Source organism: Lacerta agilis, chromosome 12, assembly GCF_009819535.1.
Source record: "Lacerta agilis isolate rLacAgi1 chromosome 12, rLacAgi1.pri, whole genome shotgun sequence".
In the NCBI taxonomy this organism is placed as follows: Eukaryota; Metazoa; Chordata; class Lepidosauria; order Squamata; family Lacertidae; genus Lacerta; species Lacerta agilis.
The window spans coordinates 7,755,878-7,776,868 of NC_046323.1; the positions used below are offsets into that span (position 1 = coordinate 7,755,878).

The 20,991-nt window shown below is 43.7% G+C and overlaps 1 protein-coding gene across 2 annotated transcripts in view; it reads right to left on the bottom strand.

The window, feature by feature from the left end:
• Positions 1-20,991, bottom strand: part of ITGA9 (integrin subunit alpha 9) — a 212,925-nt gene that overhangs the window by 142,664 nt on the left and 49,270 nt on the right. For both annotated transcript variants that reach the window (XM_033164920.1, XM_033164921.1), the window contains exons 11-14: positions 20,498-20,592; positions 15,968-16,058; positions 15,148-15,193; positions 4,898-5,052 (exon numbers count right to left, since the gene is read on the bottom strand). In XM_033164920.1, the coding sequence (XP_033020811.1) occupies positions 4,898-5,052; positions 15,148-15,193; positions 15,968-16,058; positions 20,498-20,592 (387 nt within the window). The remainder of the gene's footprint in view (positions 1-4,897; positions 5,053-15,147; positions 15,194-15,967; positions 16,059-20,497; positions 20,593-20,991) is intronic.

Sequence of the window (20,991 nt, forward strand, 5' to 3'; positions counted from 1 at the left end):
AAGATCAAGAATTGCAGAAATAATCTTTAACTCAGCTGAGACCCTTTAGACCTAGAAGCAGCCAGTAGCGAAGGCATTCTGAGCATGGAAATAACTGAAGTTCGGAAAGAGGGAGAGGGGTGAAGATCGCTGTGGGGCAAATGCATGGTTGTGAGTGCCAGAATGGCTCTGCAAGGGGTGCTCACACCAACCTCCACACCCTGCCTCTTCTTCCTCCCAGCACACACCCTGCCTCTTCTTCCTCACTCCACACCCTGCCTCTTCTTCCTCCCTCCACACCCTGCCTCTTCTTCCTCCCAGCACCACAACCACTGATAGCTGCTCCTGTTTCGACCAGGAATGACTTCCAAATGTTGTTGAACTCAAGCTCCTATCATCCCTGCTAGGGGCTGATGGGAACTGGAGTTCAAGCACATCTGAAGGGTCACATGATCCCTGCTTTAAGAACTAGTGCCTGAGATTGCTTCTTTCCTCCTCCATCCCCATCCCTTTCCCTTGCGTGTCACATCTTTTAGGGAAGGGGCTGTTTGACTACTGACCATTGCAAACCGAGAGCCTTTTCAACTTAGGCGTGATGTAAAAATGCTTCAGTTATATAAAGCATCCAGTCTGCAGGATGGTCTCACTAAGCTGTGGCAACAGCCACCTGACAGAGCAGTTTAAAGCACCTTGCAGGTTGTAGTCGCAATGAGCACACTGACTCTCAGACGTAACAGAAAACTGTCCATGAGCAATCTACATCCAGCTGTGACCATGCCACCTCTCAGCAACAGCTGACATTTTACAACCTCGAGTAGTATATTTCACATCTTTCTCCACTTTGCCTTTTGGCAGACACAACCAATGATGTCAGAAGTGGAAAACTGAAACAGCAAGTCTAACTTAAAAAACAAAACAAAAAACCCAGCTTGCAGATGTCACTAGATTGGTAGTTACCAGCTGACTCAGATCACCCCTTTTGTATGCTGCTCTCTGGGGGGCTTGTGTCTAAGTGAGTTTCAGCTCATAAATAGCTCTTTTTCAGAATGGTAAAAAAAAAAGAGTCGCTTCAGACAATGCTGTAAGCAGCAGTCTTTTAGAGATTGCTGTTCATGCAAGCAGCAGAGCATGAGAGCAACAGACACATGCAAGCTCACCTGATCTTCTTGTTTAGAGACTAAAATTCAGGCATAACATTGCTTGCCATTTCTGTGTTGGCCACCCTGCCCTGGCTGTAGAATGCCCTCCCCTCTGAGGTACAACTGGTGCCAACACTGCTTATTTGTGGTACCAACTGAAGACGCACCTCTCTGCTCAGGCCTTCTCGGAGGGCTGATATAGTTGAGGCCAACCGCAAAATTAACCAAGTGTTTATCTGCTTTGCTATTAAATGTATGTGGTTTTCATTGCAGTCTTGAAATGTTTGCCTAATGTGCTGCGTCATTTCATTGTTTGTTGCGTTTCATAGTCTAACCTGCTCTGAGATCATTAATTGCCACTTTCTGCTTGGCTTCTCAAGCGACACTTTAATATGGAATATGGGGGCCAGCCAGAGACTGAACCAAAGTGCCTTGAAGTGCAGGGGTGCTGCAGAAGGTGGAACTTCTAGGGTGGGGGGGGGGGAAGAAGGATGTAGCAACAACACACACACACACACATACTTCCACGTACTGCTGCTGCAACTAACTTTGTTTTAGTTTTGAGTTGTTTTCCTTCATGTTCGTTATAAACAGCCATGAGAGCTGTCAAGGCTGAAAGGCCGTCTACAAATTTGATTCACGGCGCATAAATAAACAGGAGGATTCCAACTGCCATCGTATCAGCTGCCTGTGGGAAGAACTGTGCAATGGAAGACGTCTTGGACTGGACTGGACAATGTCATATTAACTGCTCCTCTTTCTTGTGGAAGGGGGAGTACTTTTAGGGTAGGGTTGCTCTCCAAGACAGCTAGAATCTGCGAAGACAGAACTACATAACTATGCTAGCAGAACTAGTGCATCAGCTTGCTTTCCCTCTCCTCCCTTCCAATCCCTTTTTCTTCCTGCATTATACTATTTTATTTTACTTTATCTTTACTTTTTTTTTTATTCCCCTGCACGCAAAGACAGGCTCCGGCAGACTGAGCAGACGAGACCAATAGTTCGTCCAATGATCAAGAAGGTGGTTTCTGCACATGCGGGGCAGATGGGGCTCATCAATCTGGGAAGGTAGCCCATCTAGGAGAAGGAAAACTCTGATCCTAAATCTCCGTTGCCTTGCAGGATATCTTCAGGAGAAGAAAAGGCTAAGGAGTGAACCCTACACAAATCTGGAGTGAGATCCATAAGGCTGTTGGGTGGCACCTTGTACGCCTCCTTCCGGCAACTCCTGCGGCCAAGCTGGTGCCAGACGTATTGCTCTGCTTTCCTTTGGTCCACATCAGTGAGGCTGAGAGGTGGGGTCTTGTTGTCTGGGCAGCCCAGGACCTCCATACACGCTGCCCATGTTTGTGCCCCAGGGAGGTCACTTTGGTGCTCCTAACGCAGCAGTTTGACTTCACCCCCGTAAGCGCACTCCATTGTCTCTCGAGACAGACGGATGCCAACAATGCATTTCTACCCTGAGCATGGTTTGAACTATGGAAAGGTGGCACACAAATTAAATTATATTTGTATGGCTCAGGGATGCAGCTGCTGATGTGGAGCTTCCCCTCAAGAATAACCACATGGGCAATATGACTTTTCTATATTTCAGCTCAGCTGCCCTGTCATATTGGTAAAATGGATGTCAAACAAGTACAGTGGACTCTCCAGATACAAACTTAATTCATCCCGGGGGGGTCCACACTTACCCCGAAAAGTCCATATCCGGAGGTGCTGCTTCTGCGCATGTGCAAAGCACGCAGAGTGTTTCTGTGCATGCATGCACGCACGGCGAAACCCATAAGTATACACTTCCAGGATTGCCGCGTTCATAACTCACAAATTACATTACCTGAAGGTAACATAACCCGAGGTACCACTGTACCTAGACTTTATTGAAAAACTTGGCTTTGTTGTTGTTGTTCAGTCGTTCAGTCGTGTCCGACTCTTCGTGACCCCATGGACCAGAGCACACCAGGCACGCCTATCTTTCACTGCCTCTTGCAGTTTGGCCAAACTCATGTTAGTAGCTTCGAGAACACTGTCCAACCATCTCATCCTCTGTCGTCCCCTTCTCCTTGTGCCCTCCATCTTTCCCAACATCAGGGTCTTTTCCAGGGAGTCTTCTCTTCTCATGAGGTGGCCAAAGTACTAGAGACTCAGCTTCAGGATCTGTCCTTCCAGTGAGCACTCAGGGCTGATTTCCTTCAGAATGGATAGGTTTGATCTTCTTGCAGTCCATGGGACTCTCAAGAGTCTCCTCCAGCACCATAATTCAAAAGCATCAATTCTTCGGCGATCAGCCTTCTTGATGGTCCAGCTCTCACTTCCATACATTACTACTGGGAAAACCATAGCTTTAACTATACGGACCTTTGTCGGCAAGGTGATGTCTTTGCTTTTTAAAACTTGGCTTAAAATATGACTAAACTTTTACGTTAAGCTGGCAGGTGAAGATCAGATCAGTTCAAACCCGAATCTGCGAAGAATGAGTTCCTCAAGCATCCCTACATTTATTCAGCCTCACTGATATCTATATCTAATTTTAGCCCACCTGTTATACAGAGCTGGCAGTGCTAGAAAGTCGCTGTATCTGGTTCTCTCTGAAAGAGAAGTCAATAGGACACATTGCATAGCAACATGCTATTGTTTGCCTGACTGCTTGTTAACGTACGCCCATCTCAGCTATAAATAGACTGGCTAAGATTTTAGCCTTCAACATGTTCCCATAAAGCACATGGAATTTGCACCGTAATTCACAAAATATGTTGCAGAACTAAACAGATACGAGCAGCCACTAAAACATTCAAGATACTTGCAGCACTATAAAAAATACTTTTAAATAGCAAGATTTATGTTTAAACTAACCAGTTAAGAGGAAGATGTGCCATTTTCACACAACCTTAAAGGAAGATTTCAGAGGAATGTTAAAAAACACAAGGCATAAATCCAGGCTTGTTCCAAGAGTGCCTTTGGTTTTATGGGGTCTCTTAAGAAGAGCTGGAATAAATCTACTGGTCTTCCGGTTTTCAATTTTTTTTTTATTAAAAAAAAATCACACTCAAGTAACTCCTCAGATATTTACCAGAAAAGGCTCTTGGTAACAATGGGGAGGGGAGGCTCTAGCTACTATAAAAACCCACAAAAACCTTGATCCACGTTGATCTTAGTCTTTGCATTAACAAAGAGCTATTGTAGCATAGTGGCTAAGAGAATAAACTGGCGGCCATGAAATCCTCAAGTTCCAATCTCATCTTAGGTAAGCCATTTACCTCTTGCATCTGCAGTTTTGTAATTAAACTGGCCTCTCAAAGCTGCTGTAAGGATTACTGACATAACATATGTGAAATATTTAAAACATGCTATAATGAAGCAACAAGTGGACCCTACGACAAAATGTTGCAGTGTATGCTAGGGCCGTGCATTGGATTTGGAAGTATCGTGAGGTGAAGCAGGAAGCCTGGAAGGTATTTTGGGCAAAGCAGAGTGTCTACAAGTTGACATGAGTTGAAGAGGAATTTGTGAAGCGCATCCAAATACAATAAAATACCACGGACGCGCATCTGCTGAAAGCAAAATTAATGTCTAAGTTTACAATAACATGGTTACACGAAAGGCTGGGTGGTGGAAGAAGGGAGAGCAAACACCAGAAGGTGGAGAAACATGGAGGGAGAGCTGCAATGGGACTGACAGGTCTAGTTTGTAAATTTATGAGGACAAAAACAACATATGTGAAATCTTTACAAACATCAGTTTAGAAATTATAAACAGCAATGGATGCCAAGATAATAGTTTACCTATCGTTCCTGGAACGTGTTTGCCTCTGAAACTAAAGCAGGCTGTGACGTTTAGGCAGTTCACCGGCTGCAAGTCATCGTGGCACTGAGGAGCTGTGATGTCAATGGAAGCAGGCAGGAAAATGGAGATGTCCATAGTAATGACAGGCCTGGATCTTAAAACAACAACAACAAAAGTATTATTTTTATAATAGTGGAGTGAAATGGCTTAAGAAACTGACCTATGGGTGAGAAGTCTATAGAAGTCTATCTACCTGAAGTCATCTTAGGCAAGCCTTCTGTCCCAGCTCCCCATTTGCAACACAAGAATAAAACTACAGAACTACATTGCAGACCGGTTGAAACAATGACTGAGATAATGTACAAACACCCAAAAGCACTATATAAATGCTAACAAGCTTGCGCAAAGCTCCTCTGGAATGTCCTTGTTCTCTGTGCCTCTTATTTTATCTCAGATTTTATCTGCCTCTTATTTTATCTCAGATTGCCTCTATTCTTTTTTTGAAGATGGCATGGTTTACTGCAGTGTTCTGCTGGGTGCTGTTCTGTATGAAGAACCATCAGTGTGGAGTGCCTCCACAAGCGGTTGCAGCAAACTTAACCTTATCAGTATCCCTGTCCATTTGGAAGAAGTCTATTGTGATTAAATATCTGCAACGATGTATGAGCCTCTTCCCATGCAGAATAGTCCCTCCAAAGTTCTGTTTTCTAGATGTTCCTGTACTACAAATACAGTGGTACCTCTGGTTACGAACGGGATCCGTTCCGGAGCCCCGTTTGTAACCTGTGACGTGCTCAACCTGAAGTGCCATGTCTGCGCGTGTGCGCAACACGATTTGGTGCTTCTGCACATGACATCATTTGACATGTCTGCGCATGTGCGAACCGCTGAACCCGGAAGTAACGCGTTCCATTATTTCCGGGTTTGGCGCATTCGTAACCCATGTCGTACGCATCCTGAAGCATGCGTAACATGAGGTATGACTGTACTAACTTGTTCAGTGTTCTCCTTCCTCAGAAGAGTCAGAGAAAAGAGCAGGGAGTGGTCCCTTGTACTATGTTTTAGGATTGCATTCTTAGAAGTGTCTTTGTAGAGCCATCAGTCACAGCCACCAAACCAGAGGACGTAGCCAACAAAAAGGAGAAAAGATTGCCCCACAAGAACTGAAACCCCCGAACCTCATAGGCAAAGCTGGAATCAAGTCTCCAAAAGTACGATACAAAATTAGAGCAGTCCAGTTTTCAAAATACACAGGATTGTTAACAATTGTAGTTCAAGAAACGCAATATTCATATGAACAGCCTTGGCTGATTTGATTCCTGCCAAGCAACAACTAGATCTGGAAGGCAACAAAATTCAATGAAGACCAAATTTGTTTATGGGAAACAGTCCCCAGGGGAAATGATAGCCCCATTAGTACCCAGATCCTGTAATTATCCAGGGATGAGTTTGACATCATTTGACACCACTGTCCCTCCAGAGCATTTAGCAGTCACCACTGCCATTTGAAAAAATCACATTATGTTTACTAATATTTTCTAATTGTCAGCCCTCTTGGTGGCCTGCTGTGAGGCTGAAAAACAGGACATAAATAAGGTAAATAAATAAAATAACCAGTAGCTCAGTTATCTGAGTGGGCATCCTGAGCCTTGTGAGAAACCATCAAACCAGCTGCCCCAAAACCTCACACTTTTTTGTTCATCAAGACGGTATGAACAGCCGTGTCAGGAAATAGCCATGCCTTCGCAAAAGGACTGCAAATAACAACAATCAAGGTGGGTATCAAAATATAACAGCATCAACTGAGCTCTTCAGAGCAACTTGTTTTGCTGACTTGGAGCTGTCCATGGTTCTGGCACATCCAGATTTTAACAAACAAACAAACAAACAAATTTTAACTAGGTAATCTTACAAATAACCCTCTTTAGACATTTCAAAAATAATGTGGCAATTCGACATTTGCTTTGTGCATGTTGAGGAGCAGCACCAGGGCATATGCTTTCTGCTATCTTTCTGAGCTGCATTTCTGAAAGTTGCAAAGATTGCTCTTATGGCAGAGCACACATACAATTTAACTGGTTATGTGGGGTTTTGTGTTTTTTTTAAGTCCTTTACCATCCTTAAAATCTCACAAGATTACTTTTAGAAAATGATTGTGTATGTAAGCTGAAATCAAGATCTCTTTCTTTTAAACAGAGCCAATATGAGCAGTTTAATGCCGACTGAAATATGTATATTGCCAGAAAAAGGGGAGGAAATAAGTGTGTGTGTGTGTGTGTGTGTGTGAGTGAGAGAGAGATCTGTTTAAGGTTTACCAAATGGAATGGAGAATATCTGCCTAACCTAACTTTGGCCCAGACTCTGCCTGATCCCTGCTGCCAATCAAACCAGCACCTGCTCCTGAATCTCTGTGACTGACTACCACCACCTGCTGCCACCACCTTTCCTTCCTCGTGGTTCCAGCCAATCTGCTGAAAACTTCACTCAACACCCATGAGGTCTAGCCATCCACAACAGGACACAGTCATTTCCTGAAGAACACACGGCCATTAATCCACACACACACACACACACACACACACACAATTCCTGGTTAGGACAGAATTGCAAAAAAGCAACTCTGTATTCATCCAAATACCAGCTGCTGGGACATACAAGCAGGGAGAGCACTGCTGCATTCAGACCCTGCTTGTAGGCTTCCCATCATAGGCATGTGGTTGGGCAGGAAGAGAACAGGATACAAGACTAGATGGGTTTCGGGTCTGTTCCAGCAGGCTTCTACTTATGTTCTTATGCTTATTTAAAATAAAATTAAAAGCACCCCCCCCTATTACTTGTAGACGCAATGCATGTAAGTCAATTTCTCTCATCACTTGACAACTTGTAGGTGAATATTTCTAGTTACAGGTAGGTAGCCGTGTTGGTCTGCCGTAGTGAAAACAAAATAAACATTCTTCAGATATCTGAAGAAGTGTGCACACACACAAAAGCTCATACCAATAACAAACTTAAAGGTAAAGGGTAAAGGGACACCTGACCGTTAGGTCCAGTCGCGGACGACTCTGGGGTTGCGGCGCTCATCTCGCTTTATGTGGCCAGCATGATTAAGCCACTTCTGGCAAACCAGAGCAGCGCACAGAAACACCATTTACCTTCCCGCCAGAGCGGTACCTATTTATCTACTTGCACTTTGACGTGCTTTCGAACTGCTAGGTTGGCAGGAGCTGTGGCCGAAGAACAGGAACTCACCCCATCACAGGGATTCGAACCACCAACCTTCTGATCAGCAAGCTCTAGGCTCTGTGGTTTAACCCACAGCGCCACCCGTGCCCTAATAACAAACTTAGTTGGTCTCTAAGGTGCTACTGGAAGGATTTTTGTTTGTTTGTTTGTTTGTTTCGACTGTAGGTGAATATGCGAACTTGCTCCCTTGAAAATTACAAAGCTTGACGCAAGTTGAGTTGACATGAAAGTATTGGTTAATCTGTATCGGTTCATTCAGAAAGCAGTATATTCTATAGCAGGGGTGAGGAGCCTCAGACGTAGAGCCCAAATGTGGGGGGGGGGGGGCAGGACTCTTTGTCTGGCTCCTGGGACTCTCCTCATGTCAGAGTCACAGTCACACCTCTTTTCCCCAGGCCACACCTTGCTTCCCACACTCCTAGAATGGGCTTCTGTAGAACTCTGGTAATGGCTCTTACTTGTCTAGATGGCCAGAGAGGGGCATAAGAGAGTGCACAGAAACTAGCCTACCGTTTTCCTATTCACTTTTGCCTCTGGCCTTTGCCTAGCACTGGCCTGTGGCCCTCAGAAGGAAATGCATCCCTTGGGATTACAATGGTTTCCCATCCCTGTTCAGAGAATTCTTCGCCCAAGTTGCTTAAACTGAAGGAAGAGGTTCTTCTATGGTGTGGTGAAAAGGAATGGGTTCGGTGAGGCTCATTGCTGGTCTCCTCCCAGGAAATGTCTTAAACATCTGAGAGAGCCATTAAAAGAACAGCCCAAGGTGACACAGTGCCTCAGCAAGGGATATTGCTCAGGAAGGAGGGAAGTCCAGGCAGCTGTTTTGCCTGGTGGGGCTTAAAGCCCTTTTGGTTCCTTCCTCTCCTCTCCAGCTCCTCATTCCCACCCCCACCCCCACCAGCTCTTCCACAGAGCACCAAGGGAGCCTTGCTTTCCTGTAGGAGGACAAGCAGTCGACTTGGGATTTGGGGAGAGGTCCTGTCACTTCAGGAAATGGCTGCAGTTCTGCCTTCGTGATCCCAGAGGCAGGGTCCTGCCCCCCAGAAGAATCCCCCTTCCTCCTGAAAGGGGGAAAGAACCTGAAAAGAGGGGAGAAAAATCAACCTAGCTGATCTCCCACTGAGTTGTAAGGTGCGACAAGCATATTATGCACCCATGGTTGTCAACAGAGACATGCATGGCTAATTCCTAGCATCATGAACTTAGACTTACAGACTTCCTTTGAGAACCGGAGTATGATTATCACCTTGCTACCCTCTTGCAAATTATGACCAAAAGCTTTGCATTTCTGCAACACAAGCCTGACTTGTTGCTAGGGCTGTTTCAAGTTGAAAAAGAGTTCAGTCGTGTGGCTTTTATGGCCTTGCACTGGTTTTCTGTGCCACATGACGCTGGGGTTTGGTTATGGGATCAAAGAGCCCATTCATGCATTAAGAACTACCCAAATTCAGAGTCTGAGCGACAGCTTCATGTTTCCCTAAAACATCATCAGTCCAGTGACAAAAATGGCAGAAACTGTTTTCTTTTCAAATTTATTTTCTGTGCTATCACACCAAATTGTTCTAATGTTTTGCCGATTGATTTTACGTACAATGTATTTGAAGTGCTTTATTAGACTGTGACAACACCCTACAATGAAGGGCAGGGTGTAAAATTTATAAATAAACAAATACCATCCAAGCATATCTGCTGCATGCCGATAAAGCCATCTGTGAAATCAGAAAGTTGCAGCCAAGTATTGGAAACATCCGACCTTCCAGAGACAGCTGGACTGCAACTGCCATCATCCCTAGCCATTGGCCATACTTGCTGCGACTGATGGGAGTTGTAGTCCAGTACCATCTGAAGGGCCAAAAGTTCCCTATATTTGCTCTAGACTCATTTCTGGGAAATACAGTGGACTATTGCCTATTGCAACCAAGTGCAGAAGTGGCTTTCATTTTATTAGTTCCTGCAGCAGTTACCCCATACTTTAATAATAATAATAATAATAATAATAATAATAATAATAATAATAATAATAATAATAATAATAATATTACCCCATTCATCTGGCTGGGTTTCTCCAGCCACTCTGGGTGGCTCCGAACAGAATATTAAAAACACAATAAAACATCAAACATTAAAAACTTTCCTAAACAGGGTTGCCTTCAGATACCCTCCTTTTCTTTAAAGATTTCTAGAAAAGAAAATTATCTATTTTCACAAGGTGCTTGTTCCAAGCCCTGCAGAAGAAGCTTATTCTTAACCAAGAGCCATGATTCCTCTGGTTCCTCTGATAGTAAACACAGAATCAGAACCAAAATGTGGCCGCAGTGAAGCAAGGGGAAGCGATTAGCATATTTGTGGGAACCTTGAGGTTTCCAAAAGGGCAGTTTGGTATTTTAAAAAATGCCTAAGAGGGTGAAAAACTGTCCGTTGCATCCTCAGTAACTATGGAATGCTGAGTGTCAGCTGGAAAAGAAGGCCAGTTATCTCTCCTCCTTGGAAATGGTGGGCAGGACCCTGAACAAGGTCATTCCTCAGGGGAGGTAGATCCATTAAGGCAGGGGTCAGCAAACATTTCCAGCAGGGGACTGGTCCACTGACCCTCAGACCTTCTGGGGGCCGGACTATATTTTGGGGGGGAAATGATGCAAGAGCAACACGAGCCCCAGTGGCGGCTTACCTATGTCTTGTGAACGTCAGGGGCTGGCGGCGGCGATGGGACGATGAACAGTGCGCGAAAGAAAGGGCTCTGGAGAGGAGCAGCTTTAAATGGCGGCCGCTCGAGCGCTGCTGCTGCTGGCACTAACAAAGCCCAGCCTCCTTCCTCCTCTAGGCAGGGCAGGGAGAAGCCAGGAGGGAGGGAGGGAGGAGGCGTTGCCGCCGCCGTGTGAGGGAGAGGGAGGGAGAGGGAAAGGATGCGCACACTGGCGATCCACACGGCAATTCCCAGACCGTCCTCAGGCCAGATCCAGAAGGCAATTTGGCAGGCCTTAGTTTGCCGACCCATGCATTAAGGCCAACCTGTCTGCCTTCAGTCAGATCAAGCCTGCCTGCCATCTTACTTAAAACAAGAGGTGGCTCTGCCTGTCATTGGCTCTGGCTCCACCAACTGTTGGGTCTCCTGCCCTACCAGTCCAAATGGGCACCAGCCGCCTTTTAGGAGGAAGGATACACTGCAGCATTTTGTTGCAGGTTCCACTTGTGGCTTTCTATTGCCTGGCTAGACGCATGCTAACCATTATTGTAACTGGTCAGCAGCTTGACACCTGCTACAATATTCTGATGAGGGGCTAGTTCTCTCAAGCCAGTGCTCGTTTCATCTAGCAAGCGTAATACCACAACGCCAGAACCTCAGAAGGCATGCATCCATAACTTATTGCTGTGCTATTATGATAAAGTGCACAATTTAGGGCGATTTCTGGAATTCTCTAAAACCCTCCCCAAACCATATGTGTGGTTCTGTGACATGCCCTTTTGTATGCACACAGGGAATGGAACAATTATTTTTTCTTAGGCTGCTTATTGACCCATATCCTAAGCACAATAAACTGCCCGTGGTTTACCAGGGTGATAGTTGCTCACATCAATCTGGAATAATAATAATAATAATAATAATAATAATAATAATAATAATAATAATAATAGTACCATCCATCTGCTGGCTGGGTATAAATGAGTATGTGCACCCTTTGAGAGTCCCCATCAATCCCTCCAAATCAAAACAGCTTCACCAAAAGCTTTTAATATCACTTGGCAGAATGCATGCTGCTTTTGGCAAAGAAACTTTACAGAACTTTTTTGGGGGGAGTGTGGGCTGGGGAGGAGGCAGAGGCCGACTTGCGACTTTACCCTAATCTTAATCCAAACAGCAAATGCAGCACACTCCCTGACAGCCGGTAGCTGCAACTCATCAGCCACACCACATGTGTCGCTTGTAATGCACAGATCTCTAAAGAAATAAACAGAGGCTGTTGTGGCGGGTGGGTTCTGGTTGCTGCGGGAACCTGCAAAGCCAGTACCGGATCTTCCCTTCACAGAAATGCAGTAAGACACCGAGAAATGGATACAGCAGCATGGATGCCTATAAAGTTAAGGTTTTTGTTACTTCTGGTTTTTCCTAGAGCAGCAGCACATGGAGATCCACGTTGCTTGCGTTTTATGAACTTATCATGGCACATCAAGGTGGCCATGCTTATGTTCCCCCGCCTGAGTGTTGCAACACAAACTTGGTACAGTGGCACCTCGGTTTAAGAACAGCTTAGTTTAGGAACAATTTGGATTAAGAACGCTGCAAACCCGGAAGTAGGTGTTTTGGTTTGTGAACTTTGCCTTGGAAGCAGAACATGTTGAATGTGTTCTGAAATATACTCGGAGTCAAGTGTGAATTTTATGCTCTTTATTCAGCTCATAGTAGTGAGGAATGCAGTTCCCCCAAAACATTTGCTTTATATACACTATTTACACAATGGGCCCCACATGATTGGCTAATTCCAGGATACTCCTGTATGCCAATCAGGTTGCGGATTCACTTCCACCTGGAGCTGGATTGGGTGGCTCCTGCGGACCAATCAGACTGCTGCAATCTCAATCCTATTGTTCTAGGACCAGACTGCTGCAATCTCAATCCTATTGTTTTAGGACCAATCAGGCTGCTGCATTTTGGATCCTATTCAACTCAGTACATAACATGTTCCATTTGTAAATAGAGTCTCTCCCGCTGCTATGGGAAAGCATGCCTTGGTTTCAGAACGCTTTGGTTTAAGAATGGACTTCCGGAACGGATTACGTTCGTAAACCAAGGTACCCCTGTATATGGGAAATATCCCAGGAAAGACAAGTGTCCTTTCCCATAATGTACTCTCCCAAGCACAACACGGGAAGCCAATCGTGCAGACTAGTTGCCCTTGTTGGAACCATCTTCATCATCTGCGTTACTACATGCACTGGCAGGTAAAGAAGAGCAGTGATGAAGCAGAATCGGGTATCAGGTGATGCTGGGGACCCGACTGGAAAGCCTGGGCCAGACAGACCAAAGGTCCAACTGCTTGTACAAGGCAGCTTCACAGGTTCTGCTCAAGAAGGCATGGAGAGAGAAAGACAGGGCTGTCTCACAACACAATGAAACACACAACTGGAAAAATATTCTGGCACTCTCCATGCCCTATAATACCAAAAAAAGAGAAGGAGGGAGAGGGAGAGGGAGAGGGAGAAGGAGGAGAGGGGGAGGGAAAGAGAGAGAAACAACTCTTAGCTACCTCCATGGCCATGAAAGGAATTAGCTGGAGGAGGAATGTGGTGGAGCAGAGCAACAATTCAGATGTAAAAGGCCCTTTTCCAGCATGTTGGAAAATACCTTTGTTAGCCGGTGATGCTTCTCATGGGAAGCACACAAGAAGGGCATGGTAGAGGCAGCCACTCCTTGTTTCTTTTCTCCAGCATCTGCCGAAACAGAGGTATACTGCCTCTGAATATGGAGGTTCCATTTTAGCTATTGTGGCTAGGCGAGGAGAGGAAATGGGGAACTGCCTTGAAATATTGTTCATGGCACAGCTATATAGCAGAAACCATTTCTACGTGCCTCCAAAAATGTTAACATCTGTTTGCAATAGAACGGTATGCAAAAAAATGGGAAACCATAAAACAAGTACAAAGGGGTGCCTAATTGAATGAAGGATGCCCATAATTGTGTTTGTTCTAAGTTGCCTTTTGATTGGTGCTGATACACTAATGAGCGGCCCTATAAAACAGCAAAAGAAAAACCCAGAGCTTCTCATTTTTCCACCATTTATTATCAGACTTCTTTGTTCGTTTCATGGGCATGTTACTCCAGCTGTTTCCTCTAATCAGATCATCTACACACCACCTCTCTCTCTCAAGCCTTTTCAGCAGATCACAGTTATGAAACAAAACACCATTGCTATCTTCCCTAATTTTGCAGTCACAAACTGGCAATTTAACTAAACAATATCATATGATTTCCCAAACAGTTGCACATGCATCTCCTGTAGCAATATAAAGAGAAGAAGCACTGAGGGTACAGGTTGCTCTGTCTCAAGGCAAATCTTTAAAAACGTAGTATAAACACTGACAACTGGGAAACACTGGCCTGCGAGTGCTCCAGTTGGAGAACAGCCTTTACCAAAGGTGTCATGGGCTTTGAAGACGCTCGAACTCAGGACGCAAGGGAGGAACGTGCTAAGAGGAAGGCACGCTTGGCAAACCCTCACCGTGATCAACTCCCGCCCAGAAACCTATGTCCCCACTGTGGAAGGACATGTGGATCCAGAATTGGCCTCCACAATCACTTATGGACTCATTGTTAAAACTGTGTTTATGGAAGACAATCTTACTCAGCTACGAGTGAACGCCAAAGAAGAAAAAGCTCTGATAACCTGCTATGCTCCTTCAACACTTTGCCACTATTTATTGTCAACTGCTGACTTTGCTGCGTCTAAGTGAACAACATCTACAACCCTGAGTATCATTCATTCAATTCTACGGTGCTCTTTAGGAGCTCAAATAAATCAATACTATGGTGCTCCGAGAGCTTAAACAAATCAATGAAAGAGCATTAGCAGCACTGTTTCTTTGTCGGCCAGAGGTGTAAACAAGGGGAGTTATGACCGTGTGTGAAATGTAGCAATGTAGCATATAGATTCAATGCTCAACTGTATAGCGCTGCTTCAATTGGAGTGAACATGAAAAGAATCTCTTACCAGAGCCAAAGCTAAGAACAGTTTAACACCATTTGTAGCTGCTGTGCACACAGTGTTGTTCCCGTACAACCACTTGAGCATACTGTAGAAATATTAACCTGCAGTTGCTGCTATTAGTGCTTGGCTGTTTTGCTAACGGGTATAAATACTCTTTATAACCAATGTCCAAAAAGTAAAAACGGTTGCACATGCAAGACTCAGTGGCAATTTCTTCCCAAGATAACTTGGAAGAGGAACAGCAAGAAACTGCAAGATGCACAGAGATTAACCTTATTAAAGGGAAGGCAGTAAATTGATCTCACCTTAGAAGAATCACATTGTTTGACATAAAGGCTCCTATCGTCACATCTGAAAATAAAGAGAAAACATTTAGGGAAATTTGCACAGGTGCGCAGCATCCACATCCAAAACACACTACAGTTGTTAAAAACAAATCTCTCCCCACTTGCAATGTAATATTCCCAGTTAATATAATCTACCATTAATATCTTTCATATCATAACATGCATCTCAGCTAGACAGCAAGCAGTTGCCTGACCACCATCCAATTATCAACTTGCAGTTATCTACTGCTTCCCCCCCCCCAAAAAAAAACTGGTCGTTGGCAGTTGCCCTTTGGCTAATCTGAGACCAATTTTGTGGTTTGTGAAGGTACCATAGTCATTGGTCTTTTTAACTTCACATTAGTTGAGATTTATCATCCTCTTCCTAAAAGGTGGCGTGATCAGGGGGAAGGGATTATTTACTGCTGCTCAGATCTGTTCCAAAGGAAATAATTTAGTCCAACTACAAATAAATAAATAAATACTCTGAAACATGTGGATATTTTTTTAAAAAGGAAACAAAAGGGAATTGGGTGTATACACAAAATTGGTCCTTCCTTCCTTTTATTTCCCATCTTTCCTCCAAGGTACTCAAGATGGTATACATTGTTCCCCCCCCCTCCATATTATATCACAACAATCCTGTGAGGTAAGTTAGGCTTAGTTAGCGATATGAAAATTCTCCCCTTCATTTTTTTCTATTCCTATGATCTTTTCATTCGTATTATCCATTCTTCCATTCCATTCCATTTCATCTGTTTGTTTGTATTCTTCTTCTTTACCAGTATTACAAACCTACCTGGATAGCCATTTCCATCCATGTCAACTCCTCCAGAAATGGACTGGCCAAACATCTGTAACGTTGGGCTTACTCTCCTCCCAGGTATCCTCTGCAATAGACAACACAGAACCGGAATCAGTGGAACCAAGAAAAAACATAGCACCGAAGTTGCTTAAAATCCGTTGGATTCAATGGCAAGTCTCAATGATTTTCATGGAATTGGAATGCATGAGCTGGGAACCACACGTTGATTGAGGTCTCACTGTTAACCGAGGGAAATACTGTAAAATAAAAAGGGACATGCAAGGTTTTCCAGCTCTTTTGAATTCTCACACACTGGATCTAATTCACCAACGTTACACCTCCTCTGTTCAAGGCCATTCTGTTTGAGGCAACACGTAAGCAATGACACTGGGTATTTTTTAAGAAAAAGAGGCTCTATCCACATGCTCCTTAGCTTGTTCATTCTTCTGAACCACCTGTGTGAGAATTCACCACTATCCGCCCCCCCCAGAAGTATAATGTGCACTAGTGACTCTCTCAGTGAGTTTCAACAGAGCAATATTGAGAGGAAAGAACACCAGATTCCTGCTTTGAGTGGGTGATTTGTGAGATCTCTTAATATGCTTTCAACTCAGAGCAAGGTCTCCAATCCCTAACAGTACTATTGGTCCAATACCCATAAGGCAGTTGTCAATTGACTCTCTGCTAGCCCATTTAACAGATGGATAGATGTTCATAGAGGCCTTAGCACAGACCATGCAGGAAAACACTGCAAAATACCCCACTGAACACGGCACCTCCGTTTTGGAGAAGGGGGTGCGATTATTGTCCTGCACTTTCACTTTAGTGCTAAAGCATCACTCTGGCTGGATGCAAAGCTCCCAGGTGGACGTGCTCTTAATGGGTTAGAAAAAGAAATAAAATGGGTGGTGATATTGACCAACTGTCAGCTGGGAAATTAATAGAAAACAACAAATATCTAAAGCTTAAAGGAAAGGAAAGCACTCCAAAACTTCTTCTCTTAAAAAAAGTAATGAAGAAAACTTTCCCACTCTTGGACCTGATAACACTAAGGCAACTGAAAGCAGCTGAACTCCTCAAATTACATTTACACAAGAGAATGTGGCTAGGTTTTTGTGGGGGGTCCCTGTTAGGGTGGCAAACCAGGGCTATGCATATCCCACAGACATCTGCAGGCTATTAGGGTATAAAGATTGCAGTATAATGCGACACAGCTTTGAGAGCTGCGGACAGAACCGAAGGCCCTGAAACCTAGCCTGATAATATTTATCTAGCATACACATTTATCTGCAAACCAATTAAAAGTGCTTCATCTGTATCCAAATCTTGCTGCAGCAGAGGTAAAAATCAGGCATTCAAAATGAGATGGGAGGGGTAGGAGTATCTCACTGTAAACAAATGGTCCTTTCTTCTAACATAGATTGTGTGTGTGTGTGTGTGTGTGTGTGTGTGTGTGTGTGTTTTAATACACAGCATCTGGATGGTTCAGAGTTCCAGCAATAGGACACAAAGCCTTTCACCCCAAGGTTACTGGTTCAAATAGAGGCCAGGTAGACAGACACTACAAATTAAACATATGAAACAGCTTGATGGATTTGTAGCCAAATGACCTTCAGCCCTCTTCCTTGAGGACAAAGCATAGCACTAAAACATGGCAGAGAGAGAGAGAGACACTGAACACAAGGAAAAGTAATGGAAAGTAGCTGGCAAGAGCACTTCCTGAAGAAGATCACAAAAGCTGAAGACTAATCTGGTCAGAGACAGCATTCAACTTCACTGTTTTCTATGATTAAGCTGTCTCCTTCTGAAATGCCTATATTACCTCAAATATGTAAAAATTAAGAAATAACATCTATCAGTCCAAATCTGGACATCCTCAACCAAAATGCCATTTTGCATTTCAGTCTGTTCAGTAATCTCCCATCTTTTCACTGTCATTCACATGCCACAAATTATCACTTATAAAAATTATCATAAAAAATGATTTCGTTTGCATTTTCTTTATTAAAAAGTTAATGCGTACTTTAAAAAAGTCAGCAAACGGCGGAACTAATCACTCACAGCCTGCTCTAAGCATCTCAAATGCAACCACTGAAACTCTGACTTAGCATCCTGCACCAGCTCCCGCCCAGCAACAAAACAAAATATTTAGACCAGAACTTTAAAACAGCTGAAAGTTGAAAAAACAAGCCTGGTTTCTTCTTGTCTTTGAAAAAGCAAAAACTTGCCACTATCCAGACTAGAACAAAAAACTCAGTCTATGATCTACGGATGCATTTGTACTAAAGCGTTCTAAATCATTGCAGGAGGTAGGACTGACTAAATCTTTGAAATACACAGTACATTATTAATTCTCTGCTGATTGACTCCACTGAAGTCAATAGAAGGTGCCTAGTGCTTGTCTGTTTTTAGTTTATTTTATTTTTTTAAAAAACAATTTTATTAAGAATATTAGAAAAAGCCTGATGTTAAGTAGCTTGCAGATTAGGTGCATTTGAAGAAGCATTTATATTTTTCTTATTGGAATCAGGGTGGATTTGATTTAAATCAAACCGATTTAAATCACGATTTAAATCACTAGTCAGTAAGGCTCAGGGCCAATTTAAATAAAAAAAATCCGATTTAAATCGGATTTTTTTATTTAATTCGGATTTTTTAAATTTAAATCAGATTTTTAAAAATTTAAATCGGCCCTGAGCCTTACTGACTAGTGATTTAAATCGTGATTTAAATCGGTTTGATTTAAATCAAATCCACCCTGATTGGAATACAGTCCCACAAACACTTTAAGGGGAAACATCCTTCCTAATTTTGTTCTGCTGTTTAGGCAGGAAAACCCATAGCTGTCCTCCTGATCCCTGGGAAAGTGTTTTTAAGAGCACATCTACAACTGTAACCTTATCGAATTTAGAACCTGCACAATTGCCCTGGCTAACAACCAAGGAAGAGGGAAATATAGTTCATCAAAGGGTCCAGAGAGCTCTAACAAACCATCCTTATCACTATCAACTAGTTTCAAGCCAACTAAAATTTGTGCTGGATAAATTCCCTGAACCTGAACCCTTGACATAGACTCATTCCCCACAATGTATTACAGTCGTACCTCTACTTATGTATCCCTCTGGATACGGAATCTTTGGGTTATGGCCACGGCAAACCCAGAAGTATATAGTTCCAGGTTTCACAGCACGTGCATGCGCAGAAGCACTCTGTGCACCCTGCGCATGCGCAGAAACATGCCTGTATTTACATTATTTTCAGATATTTCACTATCTCTGTGATTTTCGTTGTAATGCCTCTTGTTTTTCCACCCACAATGTGTGCCCAGCCCCGATACTCAACAAACATTGGTGGCATGGAAATGACATCTTCTGCCTCCTGCCTCACATTAATAATATTTAAAAAATAAAAATATTAATAAAAAAACATTAAGCCATCAAATTTCTTCCCATGGCGATGGAATGGATGCATTCCAATCTGCCCCAACAGATACCGAAGTGAAGTATGGCATGAAATCACCACCACACACATGTCCAAGCATGTAAGGACCACATTTGTGCATTCACTTGTTCCTCAAAAACAACAGTGTGGGGAGGAGGGGTAGAATCATCCGAATAAGATAATCACATGGCCATCTTTAGGGTGTCTATTCTCTGAGGGGAGCGATAGGTGGTGTGATGAACCCCACAGGACAGCTTCTATTAGGTGGTGTGATGAACCCCACAGGACAGCTTCTATTTCTCAAGCATCCTCTCTCTCTCTCTCTCTCTCTCTCTCTCTCACACACACACACACACACACACACTGCACTTATGGAGCTAGACTTCAAGCTGCTAGCTAAAATTACAACATGATGAGTCATTGCAGAGCACAGTCGCTGTGATGATGTACCCTTTTGTGACAATGCTAATGGCAGCAGCCTACCTAAGCAAAAGTACCTTGGGCACAGACCTGTGCTGTGTGGACCATCAAATGATATTACTTAAGGCCTTTTTGTCACATTAACCATGCAAGAACTCAGCCCCACATTATATAGTTGTTGTCTATCCAGTGGCTGATCGCCAAAGAATTGATGCTTTTGAATTATGGTGCTGGAGGAGACTCTTGAGAGTCCCATGGACTGCAAGAAGATCAAACCTATCCATTCTGAAGGAAATCAGCCCTGAGTGCTCACTGGAAGGACAGATCCTGAAGCTGAGGCTCCAATATTTTGGCCACCTCATGAGAAGAGAAGACTCCCTGGGAAAGACCCTGATGTTGTGAAAGATTGAGGGCACAAGGAGAAGGGGATGACAGAGGACGAGATGGTTGGACAGTGTTCTTAAAGCTACCAACATGAGTTTTGACCAAACTGCGGGAGGCAGTGGAAGACAGGAGTGCCTGGTGTGCTCTGGTCCATGGGGTCACGCCTAAACGACTAAACAACAATAACAACACCCAGTGGCATTTATATCTACCCCAACTCCCCTTATATATCCTGCCATGTTTCTACATAACCTATGGTGTCACTTGCCCAACGCTTACCATAGAATATTGAGGTATGATGCCCCCCATGGATCCATGGTAGATATAGACTGATCCAACGTAGTCATCTTCTTTAGGAGCACCAATGGCAACATCTAGGTAAGACAATGTGAGACAGTGAAAATGGGAAAGAGCCCCTTTCAATTTTTATTTTTTAAGACTCTTGCCACAACAAATCATCTTCATCATAAAGATGAAAGCCACTCAATCAGCAGCTCCCTGGCTTGTAAGAAAAAAGTTGCCCCGTTTAATGAGCTGATTTTAAAAATAAAACCCTCAAAATGTATATTTACATTGCTTCTAATAAGAAACATCTGTTTGGGTTCCACAAATAATACCAGCCACGCACAAGGGGATTCACGGCAAGCCTTTGCATGCTTTATGTATCTCAAGGGAAAGATCTGGCATTGTACATGAAGCCACCATTGGCACACAGAACACAAGCCACCCACCATGAAGCCACTCCATGGCAGATCCATTGAAAAATCCACTCA